Raw genomic sequence first — 15,577 nt, 5'->3', positions numbered from 1 at the left:
TTTTTTTTAAATGCATTACCCCATCCAGGCCACTCACTGACCCACATCGAGGGTCAGTTGTGTAAATGAAGCAGAATGTCAGATTAGCAACCTGGGACTTAGTCACAATTTTTTTGGTGCCATGTGGCAGCAGGGTCTACCATTAGACAACACATTATGCTTCCAATATCTTCCCAGGAGATAGTAATTCTGTTGTTCTGCCTGCTACCTACAGATAGTGCCATGAATAAGTTTGCACTTTGTTTCAGGAATATTTGCCTTGTTTCAACAAGTAGGTATATTTTTAAGCCGTATAAACAAGGTAGAGTATTGAAAGATATCTGTATAAATCTCCGATTTTATTAACAACATATAAACAATTATAGTATAGTTAGTAATAGTAATTTACAAAAGTTTGGTGGTGATGTGTGAGGTGAGTGGGGAGAAGGCAAGGAAAGACCCCTGCTGCACTCCACCACCCTTTGTCACCCACCAACCACATATTTGATAACAGTTATTATTTGAGGTCCTTACTTGTATGACTTAGAGCGTAATTCTGTACAGAATGTACATAATATAATACAAATACATACAAAAGCCTATGATCTTGAGCATTTAGTACGTTAGAGAAGTAATCTAACAGAGAGTCGGCTGGTGTTAGTTGTGGCGGTGTATGCAGCACAGCGTGGCCGCTGAGTGTAGTAAGCGCGGTGGGCAGGGTGAGGCAAAGGCGCTCCAACATGCTAAACATAGGACTCCTCGCCGTAGTTAGAGTGTGGACGTGATTTTCGAGAGGTAAATGAATCACCTGCCCCTAGGTGATATGAGGTGATAGGTGCGCGGTGGGCAGAGGGTGGCGGCCGGTAAGGAGGTGGGTGAACTTTGGCGCCTTTTAGAGTTTCCCCAAATATTGCTCGAAGCTGAGACACTGACCAACTAATTTCTTGTCTAAGATCAGGGTCAAGCTGACGTAGGTCACGAAGTGCGGCAGGACCTACGGCAAAGTCTTGTAAGGATGGAGTAGTGTGGTAATCCCATTCATCTTCTTCCTCCTCATCACCGGAGTGTGGTTGCTGTTGGGAGCCTGTCTCACGTGTGGGGACACTTTTGCTGCGGTGTGATGCCGAAGAATCTCGTCGTCGAGCTCTGCCTCGCCGCTTGTCATTATGAGAGTTGGGGTCAGGGACAGACACTGAGGTCACATGAGGCTCCATCATCCAGGTCCCTGACGTCTGGATGCCCTCGTCCTTCACTTCATCGTCAAGATCATAGTCATCAGTCTGAGTTTCTATGCTCTTCTTTTCTACCCTGGGTGGTGACACAGCTCTACTTGTGGTCTGTCTCACTCGAGGTTCTGGAAACTGTGAGTATGCCGATTCAATTTCAATTACTGTACGTTCTTTGGGAGGAAGCGTTGGAGGGCTGTCATCTGTATATATGATAGTTTTATGGTAGGGTGGATCACATCCGTATGATGTGGGTAGGGAAGTGACTGAGCGCGACTTGCGAGCGTGAGTCTCCACATGTACTGGTGGGAGATGCTTAAGACGGCCAAGACCATCACTCACCCTGCGACTCCCATTCCCACCATTCCCACGCTGTTTAGGAGGCAGAGGTGGAGGTTCAGACTTGGGAGGGAGGGGTGGCGGCCGTTCATACTCGTCACTGTCTTCAGCTTGTGCTGGGGAGGCACGTACTAAGTCCCCTGGGTAGGTATTCTCCTCTTGATATATTCTCAGCGACTCCTCATACAATTGTTTGGCTCTCGCAGATTTAATTTTTTCTTCTCTTATGGCAAATTCAGCAAAATGTCCATCTCTGTTGGATGGAGATCCCTGTGCTTGGTGTCCCTGCTGTGGCGCACCTCGGTACATGAGAGAGCGTCTATTAAGAGCCTCTTCATAGGATGGAGGGTTAGAAGCGAGTGTTGAAGTACTTCCAGCAGACACCACTGTACACATACTTCCCGTTCGTTCACTCTTAAAGGACGAGTTTCGAGAGTTGTGTGATTCACCAGAATCTGAGGGAGTGTGTTCTGTGCCATAAACTGCTTCCCAGGTGTTAAGGCCTCCACCACCATATTCTTTCCCTCTGGAATTGGATCGTGAGACATGTGGAGTTGAATCATCATCACTCAAAGTGGACGAATCATAAGAGCGATCAGCCTCATCGTGTATTTGAGGTGTGGAACGGGAGCGTTGCCAGGCAACAGCATCATGTGATGATGATCGAGACACTGCTGGTGTGTTATCAGGAGATCGTCCCAATCTGTCATCATCTCGCACAGGCTCGGTCAAGTAATGCGCTGATTTTGACCTTCGGATTGGAGACTCCCTACCTCCAGATACTGGACAGTCTTCAATCTCTTCCCCAGGTGGAGGTGGTGGGGCACGACCCTTCCCATGTTGTGCCGGCCGTTTGGGTGGAATGCCAGATGGACCCATGGAAATACCATAATCGAGACCATTGTATTTGTTAAGAAGACTTTCTTCTGAGGTGGAACGCACCAGACCTCCATCACCACTACTTGAGCGGGACACTTTACGCAGATTTGAACGGCGTCGCATCCAGTCGTGCCGCTGGAAGTTAGAATTTACAACAAATGGAGGAGGGTTCACAATATTTGCTGATGATCCAGCTGGCACACTATATATGGCCTCCTCTTCTTGACCTTTTCTGTAGACGTCACTCATCCTGTCTTGGCGGCTCTGGTACACTCTGGTATATTCCTTGCCTTGGCCAGGGGGACCATGGGGATATCCAGGAGTAGAATACGTAATTTGTATCCGAGCATGTTCTCTACTCGGTGCAGCATAGTAATTCTCAGGATCATCATATCCTACAGGGATCTTCTCAGGTCGACGATAGACAGCTGCATATATTGCATTTGGGTTATTGGGAGCTGCATAGTGCTGAAAACGGTCTCCGGAGCGTTCTGAATGGCCACCACTGCTATAGTTGCTGATGCTCTTGTCAGCCCCAGAGTGGCCAGAACTCGTTGACTCGCTTTCTTCCTCATCAGGTGTATACAACTGAGAGTCACTCATGGTGAGACCAGAGTCACGGCTTAAGTTGGTCAAAGACATCTTGTCCTTGCGAGGCAATGGAGACAGTTCACCCTCTACTAGTAGTTCTCGCTCCAAGGAATCTATACTGCTGTCATCCCTTCTCATGCCACTGGAACTGTGAAGGCTGTGGCCACTGTGAAGACTATGTAGGCTGTCAGACTCCTCTGCTCCACTGTCTTGTCTCATGGGGTCCCGCTCTGGTGGTTCACCAAGTAAATGGAGCATATCTTGGCCAAATATATCTCCACATCGTTCAATGAGAAATTCCACTACAGCAGGCACCTGCTTGGAGGCTTCAGGACTTAGTGCTACAACTGGGGAAGATGGCCACAAGATGGAAGGACCAACACACACAGCAAGGTTTGAGGCAGGCATCATATTCTCGGAGGAGCGGCGAGTGATGTGGTGCAGCACACACAGGAAGTGCTGAAGAAGGATGAGGTGGGCTCGAGGCAACCTAGAGCACAAGAGTAGTGTTCTTGATATTCGTTCTCTCAAGCCACTGATTTGTGATAGTTTTAGCCATTCCTCATATAGGTCAGCAACCAGCAAACAATCGGGCATAGATCGAAGGAAGTCTTTGAGAAGTGCCGCAACGGCTGTGATGTGTACATTTTCGAGATCAATGGCCCCGTCTGCCTCGTTGCTGTCGAGCTTCTCCCGCAGCTCCCGCACCAGCCGTGCATTGGCCGACTTTCTGAAGATTCCCACTGTGAAGGGTCCCTTCTGGAACAACTGCGACAGCATGTCCTGAAAATGGAAATAAAAATCTCAATATACAGTAATTGTAATCCGACGGTATGAAAACTTCGCCAATAATTTTTTAATGCAGTACAGGTATACCCCGATATGCGATTGGGTTAGGTTCCTAAAAAACTCATTGCAGGTCGAAATATAGTAGACTGGGAGAATTACTGCATAGGGCTCAATGAGATAGGTTCCTGGTCAATTGGACACCCACATGCATCACCCAAAAAAATTCCTACAATACAAATACGATATTACTAAAAATTAATTAACACTCCCACATCATAATGAATAAGCCTGGTCATCATCACATGTCCATTCTAAGGTGGAGTGGAGATGCCTTCCTAAGACATTTTCAATATTACACTGTTCACTTCAGTTACAAAAAACACAATAATGATGTGCTCAATACTTTCATGGAGATACTGAAGTCTGTAAAAGCGGCTCTAATTTAGTTAGAAACATCTTTTTTTTTTACTAAAATAATGCTGAATAGTTTACCTAAAAGTTTGGTTAAATAAATATACTTAAAAACGCTAAAAATCTACTGGACAGTATATGATACGGACGTGCGAGGGGCCCTGTGGACGGAGCTGTGTGTCAGTGAAGACAGTGGAATTTTCCACAAGTACAATATACTGTATTTAAATACAATAAACATTGAGCCATAGTTCTTCCACACAAGTGACCATTAAAACCGTTTTATCAAAAATTATCATGTAAATAGATAAGTAATTTCCATTGCAATAAACATATTTGCCAACTAGCCATAATCTTGACAGCTCTGTCCTCTTGTTCAACCTTATTACTGTACAACCCATGTTGTACTGCTCCCCCATTATACTTATGTTTTTCAATTTCACTGTAATTTATGTATAAAAAAAAAATATTGAAGTGATAACCGTGGTAACATTATAAGATGTTCTTATTACCACCATGCTATTGTACTATTCCAGATGATACTAAATGTTACATAATACTTCCTTGAGATAAATGTATAGTATATATCAGGTGCCTAAAAGAGAGCTCAGGTTCTCAACTGGCTCAACCATGTTAATATTGTTATTATTATCCACTCTGTATCTGTGTTGTTCTGGCTAAATAAACTGTTTCAATTCAATTCAAAAGGAAGCAATGGCTGGACTGTAGTTCACCAGCTGGCCACGAGGCAGTATTCAAGTAGATGACAAATGCAGTGAGTGATGCGTTCCATATTTTAAGTTGGTAGGTTTACATCACAAATAGGGGTGGTTTTAATACATTAGAATCATTAACACAGAATATCGTACATAGGGACAATGCAGATCGGGGGATACATGTACCTGTATTTTCAAACATGAAACAAACAGCCTTACTGGTTCAGAAGACCTTTGTTTTAACATATTTTCTAAATCTCCAAATAAGATATTCTGTACACATAATATATGTGTTAAACAAATTATTATGTACGTACTGTATTAAATATTTTATAGGAATGCTTGAAAATTTATCCCTACATTATTGGTACACATTTATTAGATTTTCATATTCATCAGAAAGTGTTTACTCTTTACTTTGTTGGACTAAAAATTGAAGAGTTCACTCAAGGGTCACCACTCACCATGACAGGTTTGGGCAGCCTGTTCTCTGGTTCCACTAGCTTGACGAGGGACTGCCCATAAAAGGCGCCTGCACATGAGTTTACACTTCCATCCAGAGACTCCCCTTTGCTATTGGACCTTTTGAATACCCGGTGGATCCTTATAGGAGACTTGCGGGCCTTCTTGGAGACCTTCTTCACCCCCTCTGGAGACTCAAAAGACAGTTTCCGAGCTTGTCGTAGGATAAACTGGCAGCGGGTGACCAGCTCGGTATTGTACAGATTGTTACACTGTTCAGCATCACAGTCCTGCAGGAGGTCACGGACACAATTGAGCTTGATGGCGAAGGGGTACTCGTGGCCAATGAGTGGGTAAGGGGAATCATCCAAGCCAGTCTTCACCCACAACTGAAACTGGGAGGTGTCTGCCCCACCCATCTCCAGGTGGTCTAAGGTGAGCGCCACACACTCTCGTGCTGTTGTTGTCGAACTGATGCTCACCATCTTGCTCTGTGGGTGGGGTAGAAATTAGTATTCTAGGCTAAGTTCATAATGTAGGGTTAGTTATTTGCTATACATGCATATGGCTAAAAGTTTTTTTTTTTTGTTGGGGGGGGGGGGGCTCTATAGGAAGTATGGATCAAGTTTTTTGGGGGTTCTAAAGGTTAAATTGGTGACCTTTCTATATACTGTACTGTATACTGATATAGAGGTTTGTGTTGAGATAGGTGTCTTACTGTCGGTATAGAGGTTAATTTATTAATATATGTGCAATCGTCTGTAGTAATGTATTGTTATGAGATCACATTAGCTTGGTCATATTCCCTATAACCAATTGAATGGAAATTATGTGTATGTTGTAAGGTATCATACCTAAGTGGTGCTTCCTGCAATATTCACTTCCATTTTTCAATATTCATAGTCATCAAAAGAAGGCATACCGTACTTTGCCATCAGATCAACATCCATTTGACTTGTCTACAGTGATATTGTAAGTTTTTCTTATTATTTTGATCATAATCTACAGAGAAAACAAACGATTTATACTGTACTGATTTTCTTTATCTCTCTTCCCACACCTTTCCGTTATTTGCATCTACCCTGTAAGTAATTTGTTGAATCATCTCCAGGATTGGAAATTTCATTTTAATCAATTTTAGTTATTTGCCTAATCATTCGGGAGTATCGAGTCAAAGAAAAAAATTTCTTGTAATATTTCCATTTGAGAGTGGAGAAGTGAACTTTAAAGGGTCTCACTAGTAGAAATTGGTTTAGAAATATATCTTCGTCAGATGACATTGTTGTGTTACCCTTGGGAGCGAATTCAAGTGATCTTTTTTACTATAAGCGCGACTGCACCCCAATTTATGTTGCCGACGACTTGGGCATTTTAACATCCAGACGGTCATCGCTCTTGTTTCCTTGTGCTTACGTGTATGTGTGTACAGTTATGCATGCGTGAAAGACTATATGTTTGTAAGTGAATGTGTATGTGTGTAATTGTAAAACACGGTAGAAGAATATTGGAAGTGAAATAGTAATAATATTTGCAAAAATAAGATAAATTAATGTGGGGAGCATCAAGAATAGTGATAATACAAATAGATAAGTAAAATGAATAAATTATATTTCCCATGTATTTCAATCATGCATTATTATAGTGTAAAACATTTTAAAAAAAAGTTGCATTAAGATGGGAGTTGAATAGCGAAAAGCATACACTGGTCTTGGGATATACTTGTACATTACACAGTATTGTTATTTTTACGTGAACTAGCGGTGGGTGATTGTGTGTGCGCGGACAAGAACTCTGTCAATTGTGTGTATCATCAAGTAAGAGTGTGTGTAAGCAAGGACGTTTGTTTGTGTGTGTGCGTGTTTTTTAATGTCTTTTGTGTGGGAAAGAGTGTTCGTTTGTATTTAGACTTTGTTGTTGTTTTGTGATGTTTACTATATATTAGATCATCTGCAATTGTTATTCATAACCATATTGTGTTGTGAGATGTACACACACACACACACCCAGCCAGTGAGATATGCACACGTACACGCACTACTCATCGTCCTCCTCACATCTTAATAAACACATGAGAGGTACTCACAAAGTCGATGTTGTTGACGGGGTCGTAGTAGGTGACCTGGATGGTGGTTGAAGGCGGCTCCTTGTCCCGCTCCTCGGTTATCACCTGACACAGCTTGTTGTACCACAGGTCCTTGGTGGCCACACAGCTATTGGGGAGAAGCACATGTTTACTGCCCCTGCTGACAGGTGCCCTCCAGGGCCGGTCACTCCCCGTAGACAGGGTGTTACTCCGCGGCCTCCCCGCACCACCACACTCAGACACATCCTTGGCACTAGTGTTTACAGAACTAGAGGAACGTCTAAGACGGGTAACCTTAGCCAGGCGAGGCACAGGTACGTCATACAGTGTTTCAGTGTTCTCACGAGGTGAGTGACGGTAGGGGTCGCGCCCAATCTCGGCGTACAGAGGATCATGTACCACTATAATTTCCGGCCTGGCCAACACACGCTCACTGCGGGAACGTCTCAGGGCAGCGGCCTTTCTTACACTGTTTCCCAGCCGTGTTGATGCCCTTCGGAACGCCGCGCCCTTGTTACGTCCCTTGGGGGTTTGTGACGGTTGCTTCCTCACACCCGCGAGCTGTACGGTTGGCTCTGCTTCCCTGACTTTGTGAGGGACAAATACCCGACGACGGATTACCGCGGGTGAGTCTGCACCCCCTAGACACAGTAGTGGGGCCACACAGCCGCCTGTCCGTCCACTCCGTACTTTGTCCTCACCACACGTCATCACTATCACAGATATTTAATTAATAGTGATTTACTATATATGAATTTTCATCAATGACATTGAAGAACTACACAACTATTCGCTTCGGGTCCGGGAGATGGGTAACGTCATACCCAGATAAGGACCAAACAGAATAGCAGTCGCTCCGGGCAACGCGGCCCAGCATCACCCGCTACAAACTCCCTCTCCAGAGGCACAAACACGACTGAGTGAACTGAACTGACTCAACTCAAGAGCGGACACCACCTCCGCCCCTAAACCATCCCGTAGCGTCCGATTCCTTGCTTTCTTGCCCAACCTCGTGTCCGTAATGTTATGTTCGGATACCATTTATTTTGCTAAGTTCACATTATTAAATCAAAACACCGATGTTATGTGTTTGAAGAGAACATATTATGATGTTCTCAAGAGTTTTTATCGTGTGATTTAAGCAGGGAATCGGATGAGTGCACTTGACCCGCTGACCACTGGATTGCCCGAGGCGAGGTTTATTATGATGACTCCTTCCTGGGTTGACCTCCCCTGACCTGTCACCCCACGCTACCGTAAAGTAAAAAATCTATCACTGCAAAATGAATAGTAATTCATGCTACAATATCAAGACAAGGTGGCATGTGTACCATACTGAAATGTGCTGCTGAAATGAATGAATGAATGAATGAATGGAATTTACACTTTTACCCGCAAGGACATCCCCCCGAATCATTCTGGACCTGCCGATTGACCTCACTTCCCACACCAATGAAAACCAAGATCAGTCTTTTCCCCGGTATATGATTGGCTAAGGTGCGAGGTATATATTGAATGGATACCATCAAACAGCAACAGCTAACATCACTCACCAGCCCGGGAATGTATGGGTGGGTGAGGAGCCAGGAGTACACACACACCCCAATAAACACCGCCGCCTCTCACTGTCCACAACACAATTATCCACGCCAATTTTCTTTCTCCCTTTATATAGCCGAGGATAACGGACGCTGTATTTAAAGTCCGATAAAATATAGTGATAGTAAGCCAAGTTAAATTGGTGTGTTTTACCTCCAAGACAACGATTTTCACGTATTTTAGTTGTGAACTTTACAAACTTTCTGGGGTTGGTCTGTCCTTCAGTGCGTGTCTGACAATTCAGCGAATGAAGGTCACATGTATCATATTTAAGCATTTGCACGTATATCTCGCAGCTAACATTTTCAAACATTCTAAGTCCTGTAGTCGTGCAAGACACAGTGATACAAATATTTCAATTAGTGTACACGTACAGACGCGGATGAAAGAATTCATGGCATTCAAATGTACACAAAATACACACACACACACACACACACACCGGCTGCAACTCTATAAATAAACCGTTTATTATTATTATTATTATTATTACACACAAACGTGCGTACCCAGGCAACCGGGTGCATGCACCAAGCAACGTTTTCTATTATCTACCAAATTACTTATAATCACCAACACCTGGTGTCCCAAATATGGACAACTGTAGCTGGCCAACAGTGACTCGTACAGTAGTAATGGGTGAGGCTGAGCCGTCGCCTGGGCTGTAGGTTGTGGGAGTGATGGTGGCGGCCATAGCGGGAGGTGGGGCTGGCTGCTAGACCCCAGGAAACATTGGGGGTGGCGGGTGGGACCCTACCATACTTGCCCACTATCGCTACCCACCATACCTGCCCACCCTCCGCCCTATCATTTCTTGAGTGGCCCACCTTCACTGCCCAGAGACTACCCGCCACCCCCAACCTTCTCTCCCACCACACTCTCACTGTTTATATTATCTAGAAACAATACCAAATATTTTGCAGGCGATATTTTATATAATTACACGACAGTTAAAAGACTTTAACATTAATGGATACGTTTATTATAATGACATTAAACTTAACGACAGGTGACCTACTTCAGAACTTGTGTACCCAGATTGGCTAGTACTTCAACACGTCAACAACACGAGGATTTGACGCAACAAGGAGTGTACACTACCATGGATATGTTTATAAAGTAGATAATACAACAAGTGGGGAAGGTGGGCAGCAGAAGGCGCAGGAAACTGGATAGCCGAGGAGCTCGGTGGTGGGACGACCCCTGAGGCCAGGTCCCGTCCACACCCTTCCCGGCCACCACCACCTTCCTCCCTCACCCTGAATTAGTCACACGACACTGGAGAAAATACATCTTGTACTCTCGTCTTTTGGGGAATTAAATATCATAGATTAGTTTCGTTTTGGTTTATTTATTCCGTCTTTTTACCGCCATTAAAATAAAAAAAAATTTGCTGTATACGTAAACACAAAGAAACACACTCACTACATGGATATATCAAATTAAGTCAATCTTGCCATCAGTACTTTTATTTATACCTCTCTCTCAAACAACGTGTGTAGTCCCTCATACCTGTGATAATCCTTTTCAGCCTTACCTGTACTTTGTCCTGGTATTAAAACAGTCGTACCTAATGCTCTTATCCATCTGACCGACCCCTCCCTTGTGTCCCTCGTACATTCTCATTTTACAAACACTTTTTCGCGTAACCCCCCCCCCGACGCAGACAATACATGAAATAATAAACTCAATACTCCCATAGATTTATTCTCGTATACATCCTCACTCAGATACCTGTCCGAAGACACCCCAGCTCACCACCCACAGACTCCCGCTCTCAAGTCAACCTTTCAGAGAAGCCCCGTAACCCTTATACTACACGACGCCCTCTGCCCCTTTAAACATATCCATGCCTAAAGGCTCTCCTCGCCCTTGGTCTCCCCACACAAACCTCCCTGGATCATCTCCCCACCCCCATTTACACACGTTTACAACAGAGACGGACTCTTCTTCACCTGCAGGGCTGCCTTTACTCACGTCCTAGGAGCTTTCCTTAACTCTAATCCTCGGCTTCTCCTCGTGAAAGATTCCTCCCTGCTGGGGCCCAAGAGGATGAGTTGGGTCGTGGGTGCTGAGACATGTGATGATTTTTCGTAAACACGGGGGGAATTTAAGACATCGCAATGTTATATCTACCGCCTGTGATTTTTGAAGTTCGTTTATTGAATACTACAGAGGGTGTAAAGTAATTCAACTGTCTAGGAAATTCGATAGGCACTTAAACACACACGATGTAGTTTTAAAAAGAGATACTACTGTTACGAGACGTCACTTAAGGTAGAGAAAATTATAAGATACTCGAATGCAAATCACAGCGACGGGTAGTAGAGACAGTGTAGGGGTAATGAACCATCAGGAGAAAGCTTCAGCAAGTTATGAAGGACTGTTAAGGGAGTTTAATTATGCATAGAGATTTGGGAAACCAGAACCGGTTAGAAAATACATCTGAAAAAGAAAATCCTGTACCGTCTGGCTGGTATAATCTGGTGCAGCCGGACCAGCGCAGCCTCGCTTGCCTGTTTTAGTGGCTCTAACACAGGACAACTTGGGCTCAGATTCCCAGAGATTCTTACGTTAGTTTGCCGTCCTTCTTAACTCGGGCAAATACGTTCTCCTCTGTACCACCATAGTTCGTCCGACTTGTTTTTTAATATGTTGTGGGGTGGAAACGTGTACTGTGAGGGAGGGGGGGGACAACCAGGTGGCCAGCATCACCAGCACGAATATCGAGGTGTGGTTCGTCTTAGTGAGATCATGACGAGAGCTGGAGCATACAGGAGAGAGAGGAGGGGCTGGCGGGCTGGGTGGTCATGGGGACAAAGGGTGCAGGATGTGTGGTCGTGAGGGTGAAGGGTGTGAGGCAGCAATGAGAAAAATGAAGGGTAGAGTAGAGTCAGGAGTACGTGTGATAGGGTGGGAATAGTGATGGTGGTAGACAGGAGTTATGTCGTAGAAGGTGTTAAGACTATATGGTGATTCTGTAGCCACTTTATATTTACTATCATACGGAATATATTTATCAAGCTTTGACATGTTATATTTACCTTTTTTTGGGGGTCGGGAGGCAGTAAGGGTGGTGATGAGAGGTGTGTGTTTACGTGTCAGGACGTCACACCACAACAGGGGAGACGATGTGTTTATTTAGAGGAGCTGTGAGGCCTGCCGTTCCCCACACCCACTAAGATCCACCGCTCCTCACACCACTAAGGCCCACCACACCGAAATCACCGCCCGGTTAATGACCTTAATGACTAGCCCGGGGAACCTGTTGAAATATCCCGTGTCAGGAAACTCTACACCATAAAAAATATGGTAATTCTTAACCCGAATTTTGAGCTCTAAGAAGCGTCGAAAATTAAATATGTGGATAAGTCATGGACACTTTAACTTTTCACCCAATACAACATTACAATACGTTGATCTGCATAACGCTGTAACTTAATATGGATCAGAAATATTATGGTGGAGGAACTGGAGAAAGAGACACCAGCTAAAGGAAGAATTTAACTAGAGTGACGCCAGGACTCATCCCCTCCCCAACCCACACACCAGGTAAACCTTCGCCTCAGCCAGTCACTCCACACATTCCTTAATACTGGCTATCGGCTATTGTAGCCTAGTTCCAGTCAAGTGAATTAACTACACTGTCCTTCCAGCCCCCTGCCCCCCTCTCTGTTCAGAATTAGCTGTACGATAAGTGTATCTCTGGCTGCCATCTCAGGTAAGGTAGGTAAGTCCCTCTCTAAATCCCAGGTAAATAACAGAGAAAATTACCCCATTTTTAGGCTTACGGGGTATACAAATATTTCTCTTTACTCGGACATGACTTCTGTATGTAAATCACAACTGTGGTAAACACTCGAGTCATGTGGTGGAGCCTAGGGTGGTGGTGGTAGCGGCTCGATGCACCTTCACCTCAGGTCACACTACCACACTAAGGTAACAGCAATGTCATCCTCACTACAAGTCATTACGTTTAATTGTATTTAAATGTTTAACTACGGTAGGAAAAAAGATTCATGGGATAATTTATACACGTAGTTCACCAAACTCTGGGAAGGTGTAGTGGCCGTCTCACCGTCTCCACTTTCCCATGAACTATCCCCGTGAACAATGGCACCTTCCCCGCCTCTTCCGGGCAGGGTCAAGTGTCAGGTATATATTAAATGTGACTTTGGTCGTTACTGTAGCATGACCTCTGACTGGCGAACATGACCCCGAGGTGACCCCTATCACCATCACCGTGTTAGTAGCTATCAGGTAGTCTGTTGGCCGTACTCACCTCTCATCGTCGGCACAAACCATATCTCCGTGAGCTCGTTTTCCTCCTACACGGATTTAGATACAAACTTGCCAAATACAAAATAAATATAAACTTTTACCAATGCTGCGGTCACCCATTAAAATTTGTCAATAAGTGAATAAAAAATAAATTGTCAAATTTCTGAATAATTATAGATACAAAAGTTGAAAACAAATTTTGATATAAATATCTAGTAAAGGGAAACCAAAGAGAGACGAAAATATACAAGAATCTTTGATATGTTATCAGTCGGCCGATCAACAGCGAGGGTACACCAACGTCTTCCCTTCGCGGTCCATCTTGATGAGTTTAAAAGGCCAGAAATGTGCCATAACGCCCACAGGAGGTTGGTTTCTGCCCCATCCCGCCCCGCCCCAAGCTGGCTGTACCGCATAGTTCCGCGACAGCTGTTGGACAGACCAACAAAGACTACGGTCGCTGGTATCTCCGCACATTCAAGACCGCAATCAATACTAAAACTGAAAAATGAAATCTGATTTACGATCATGCCTTCCCACCGCGAAAGTGATCTAGACAGTATTTTCCAGACTGGATGAAACGGGACCTAAACTTTCATGACCAGACGGACAGAAACCAGAGACGAGATAAACAGAGACCAATTAAGCCCCAACGAAAAGGCGTCGCGTCGGCTCGGGGGGAGGCTTACCGCTTCTCCAAAACTAACATCTGGGGATCGTGTTTACAGTAGGACAGCACCGCACCCTGCCTACACCCGCTACCAAACTCCACCCCAGAGCCCCCGCCCGTACCAAACATCCATGGGTTGGTTATCACATCCATCATGGGCTGGTTATCACATCCACCTCATGAAAAGTCCTGCACTATTCCCAAGGGTCCATGCCACACCCATAATCCAAATACACAAGGACCCCCAGATGCCAACGCCTCAGTTGAGTGACGGGGAAAGATTACTGACAACGCCACTGTTACTCCAAAGTGTTGAGTTATGCTGTACCGTCCGGCGTACGTGAAGACACTTACCAAGCATCGACAAGGTTTTTAAACACACCATTAAGTGTCCTTCCCCATCACCGCCACATGTCCAGGGCCAAGAATAACAGCTGAGAGGAAGGAGACGGCGAGAAGGGGAAGGTGTGAGGCAGTTCCCACTACCCCCTGGGGAGACCTGCCTTCCCCTCGGTTCCTATTACTGTACCTCACACGACCGCCCACCCGACACTCCCTCAACCTCTAAATGTACACCACGCGACCACCAACTTCACATAGTCTCTTCAATAGTAACTTCTTTATCAAGTCATCATTATTACTCAAGGTTTTTCGGACAATATGTGATCCTGACACTATTTGCAAACTTTTCAAACAATTAACCATCCATTTACTTGTTATGTATCAAAGTTTTAGCACTATTGAAGTCTTTATTAACACCGTAACTTGACAGATTAACGTATTTTCCCTATAAATTATTTCATAAGCACCAACTCTCTTGTTTACTGATATAATACGAAATAATATTCCTCCTTAACATTGCATAACAGATTTAAGAGATATTTTTAAGTGTTTCAGGACGTACAGGAAGGAGCTCCTCAATATGAAGACTGGTAGGAGCTGTGAAAATCCCATGCAAGAAGTTCTTCCTGTCGTGGAGTAAGTGTGGTGGGCGGGGGCGAGGGGCGGCCACTCAACCTGACACCTTCCCTCACCCTCACTCACACGCACTTGGTCTGGTAGTGGGATGTCGTCAGCACAGCCAGCCAATACTACACCCTCGTCTGGCTTACACTAACTGCGACGCCTACTGACGGTGTCTTGGCATTCCTTCAGTTGTATGTTCTCTACTAGGTCGTCACTCAGAGCAACATATATGTTACATTCTGCTCCGAGACAAACAGTGAAGAAGCCATTCAGAAGTTAATATCTCGGTGATTAGGTCGTTTTTCTTTACTCGTTCAACAAACTTACATACGACAAGATTTTAACGAACAAAAACTCCAATTCAGTGAAGGAGCTGTAGAAGAAACCAAGGCCAGGTGCAGCCACAGCTTAAAAGCACTTGTGCCTGTTATCTCTCACGCCTCCACCACCCCCCGCCACCACTTCACAATGACAGACGCTCCCCTTACCTCACCTCCTCCGCACTGAAGTACCCTCCCCAACCCTTAAACTCCACCCCTCCCCCATTTGCCTCACCTGACATATCAAACACCCACAGCTCACCCTT

At 44.7% G+C, this 15,577-nt stretch overlaps 1 protein-coding gene across 3 annotated transcripts in view; it reads right to left on the bottom strand.

The window, feature by feature from the left end:
* Positions 1-323: 323 nt before the first annotated feature.
* The window catches only part of LOC121858261, an 86,777-nt gene continuing 71,523 nt past the window's right edge, over positions 324-15,577 (bottom strand). For all 3 annotated transcript variants that reach the window (XM_042354567.1, XM_042354566.1, XM_042354568.1), the window contains 3 exons: positions 7,476-7,602; positions 5,395-5,883; positions 324-3,797 (listed from right to left, as the gene is read on the bottom strand). In XM_042354567.1, coding sequence (XP_042210501.1) covers positions 723-3,797; positions 5,395-5,883; positions 7,476-7,602 — 3,691 coding nt within the window. In that variant the 3' untranslated portion in view covers positions 324-722. The remainder of the gene's footprint in view (positions 3,798-5,394; positions 5,884-7,475; positions 7,603-15,577) is intronic.

The sequence above is a fragment of the Homarus americanus genome, unplaced genomic scaffold, assembly GCF_018991925.1.
Source record: "Homarus americanus isolate GMGI-L3 unplaced genomic scaffold, GMGI_Hamer_2.0 scaffold57980, whole genome shotgun sequence".
Lineage (NCBI taxonomy): Eukaryota > Metazoa > Arthropoda > Malacostraca > Decapoda > Nephropidae > Homarus > Homarus americanus.
Note: the sequence above shows the minus strand (reverse complement) of the source record. Positions and strands in the feature narration are given on the sequence as shown.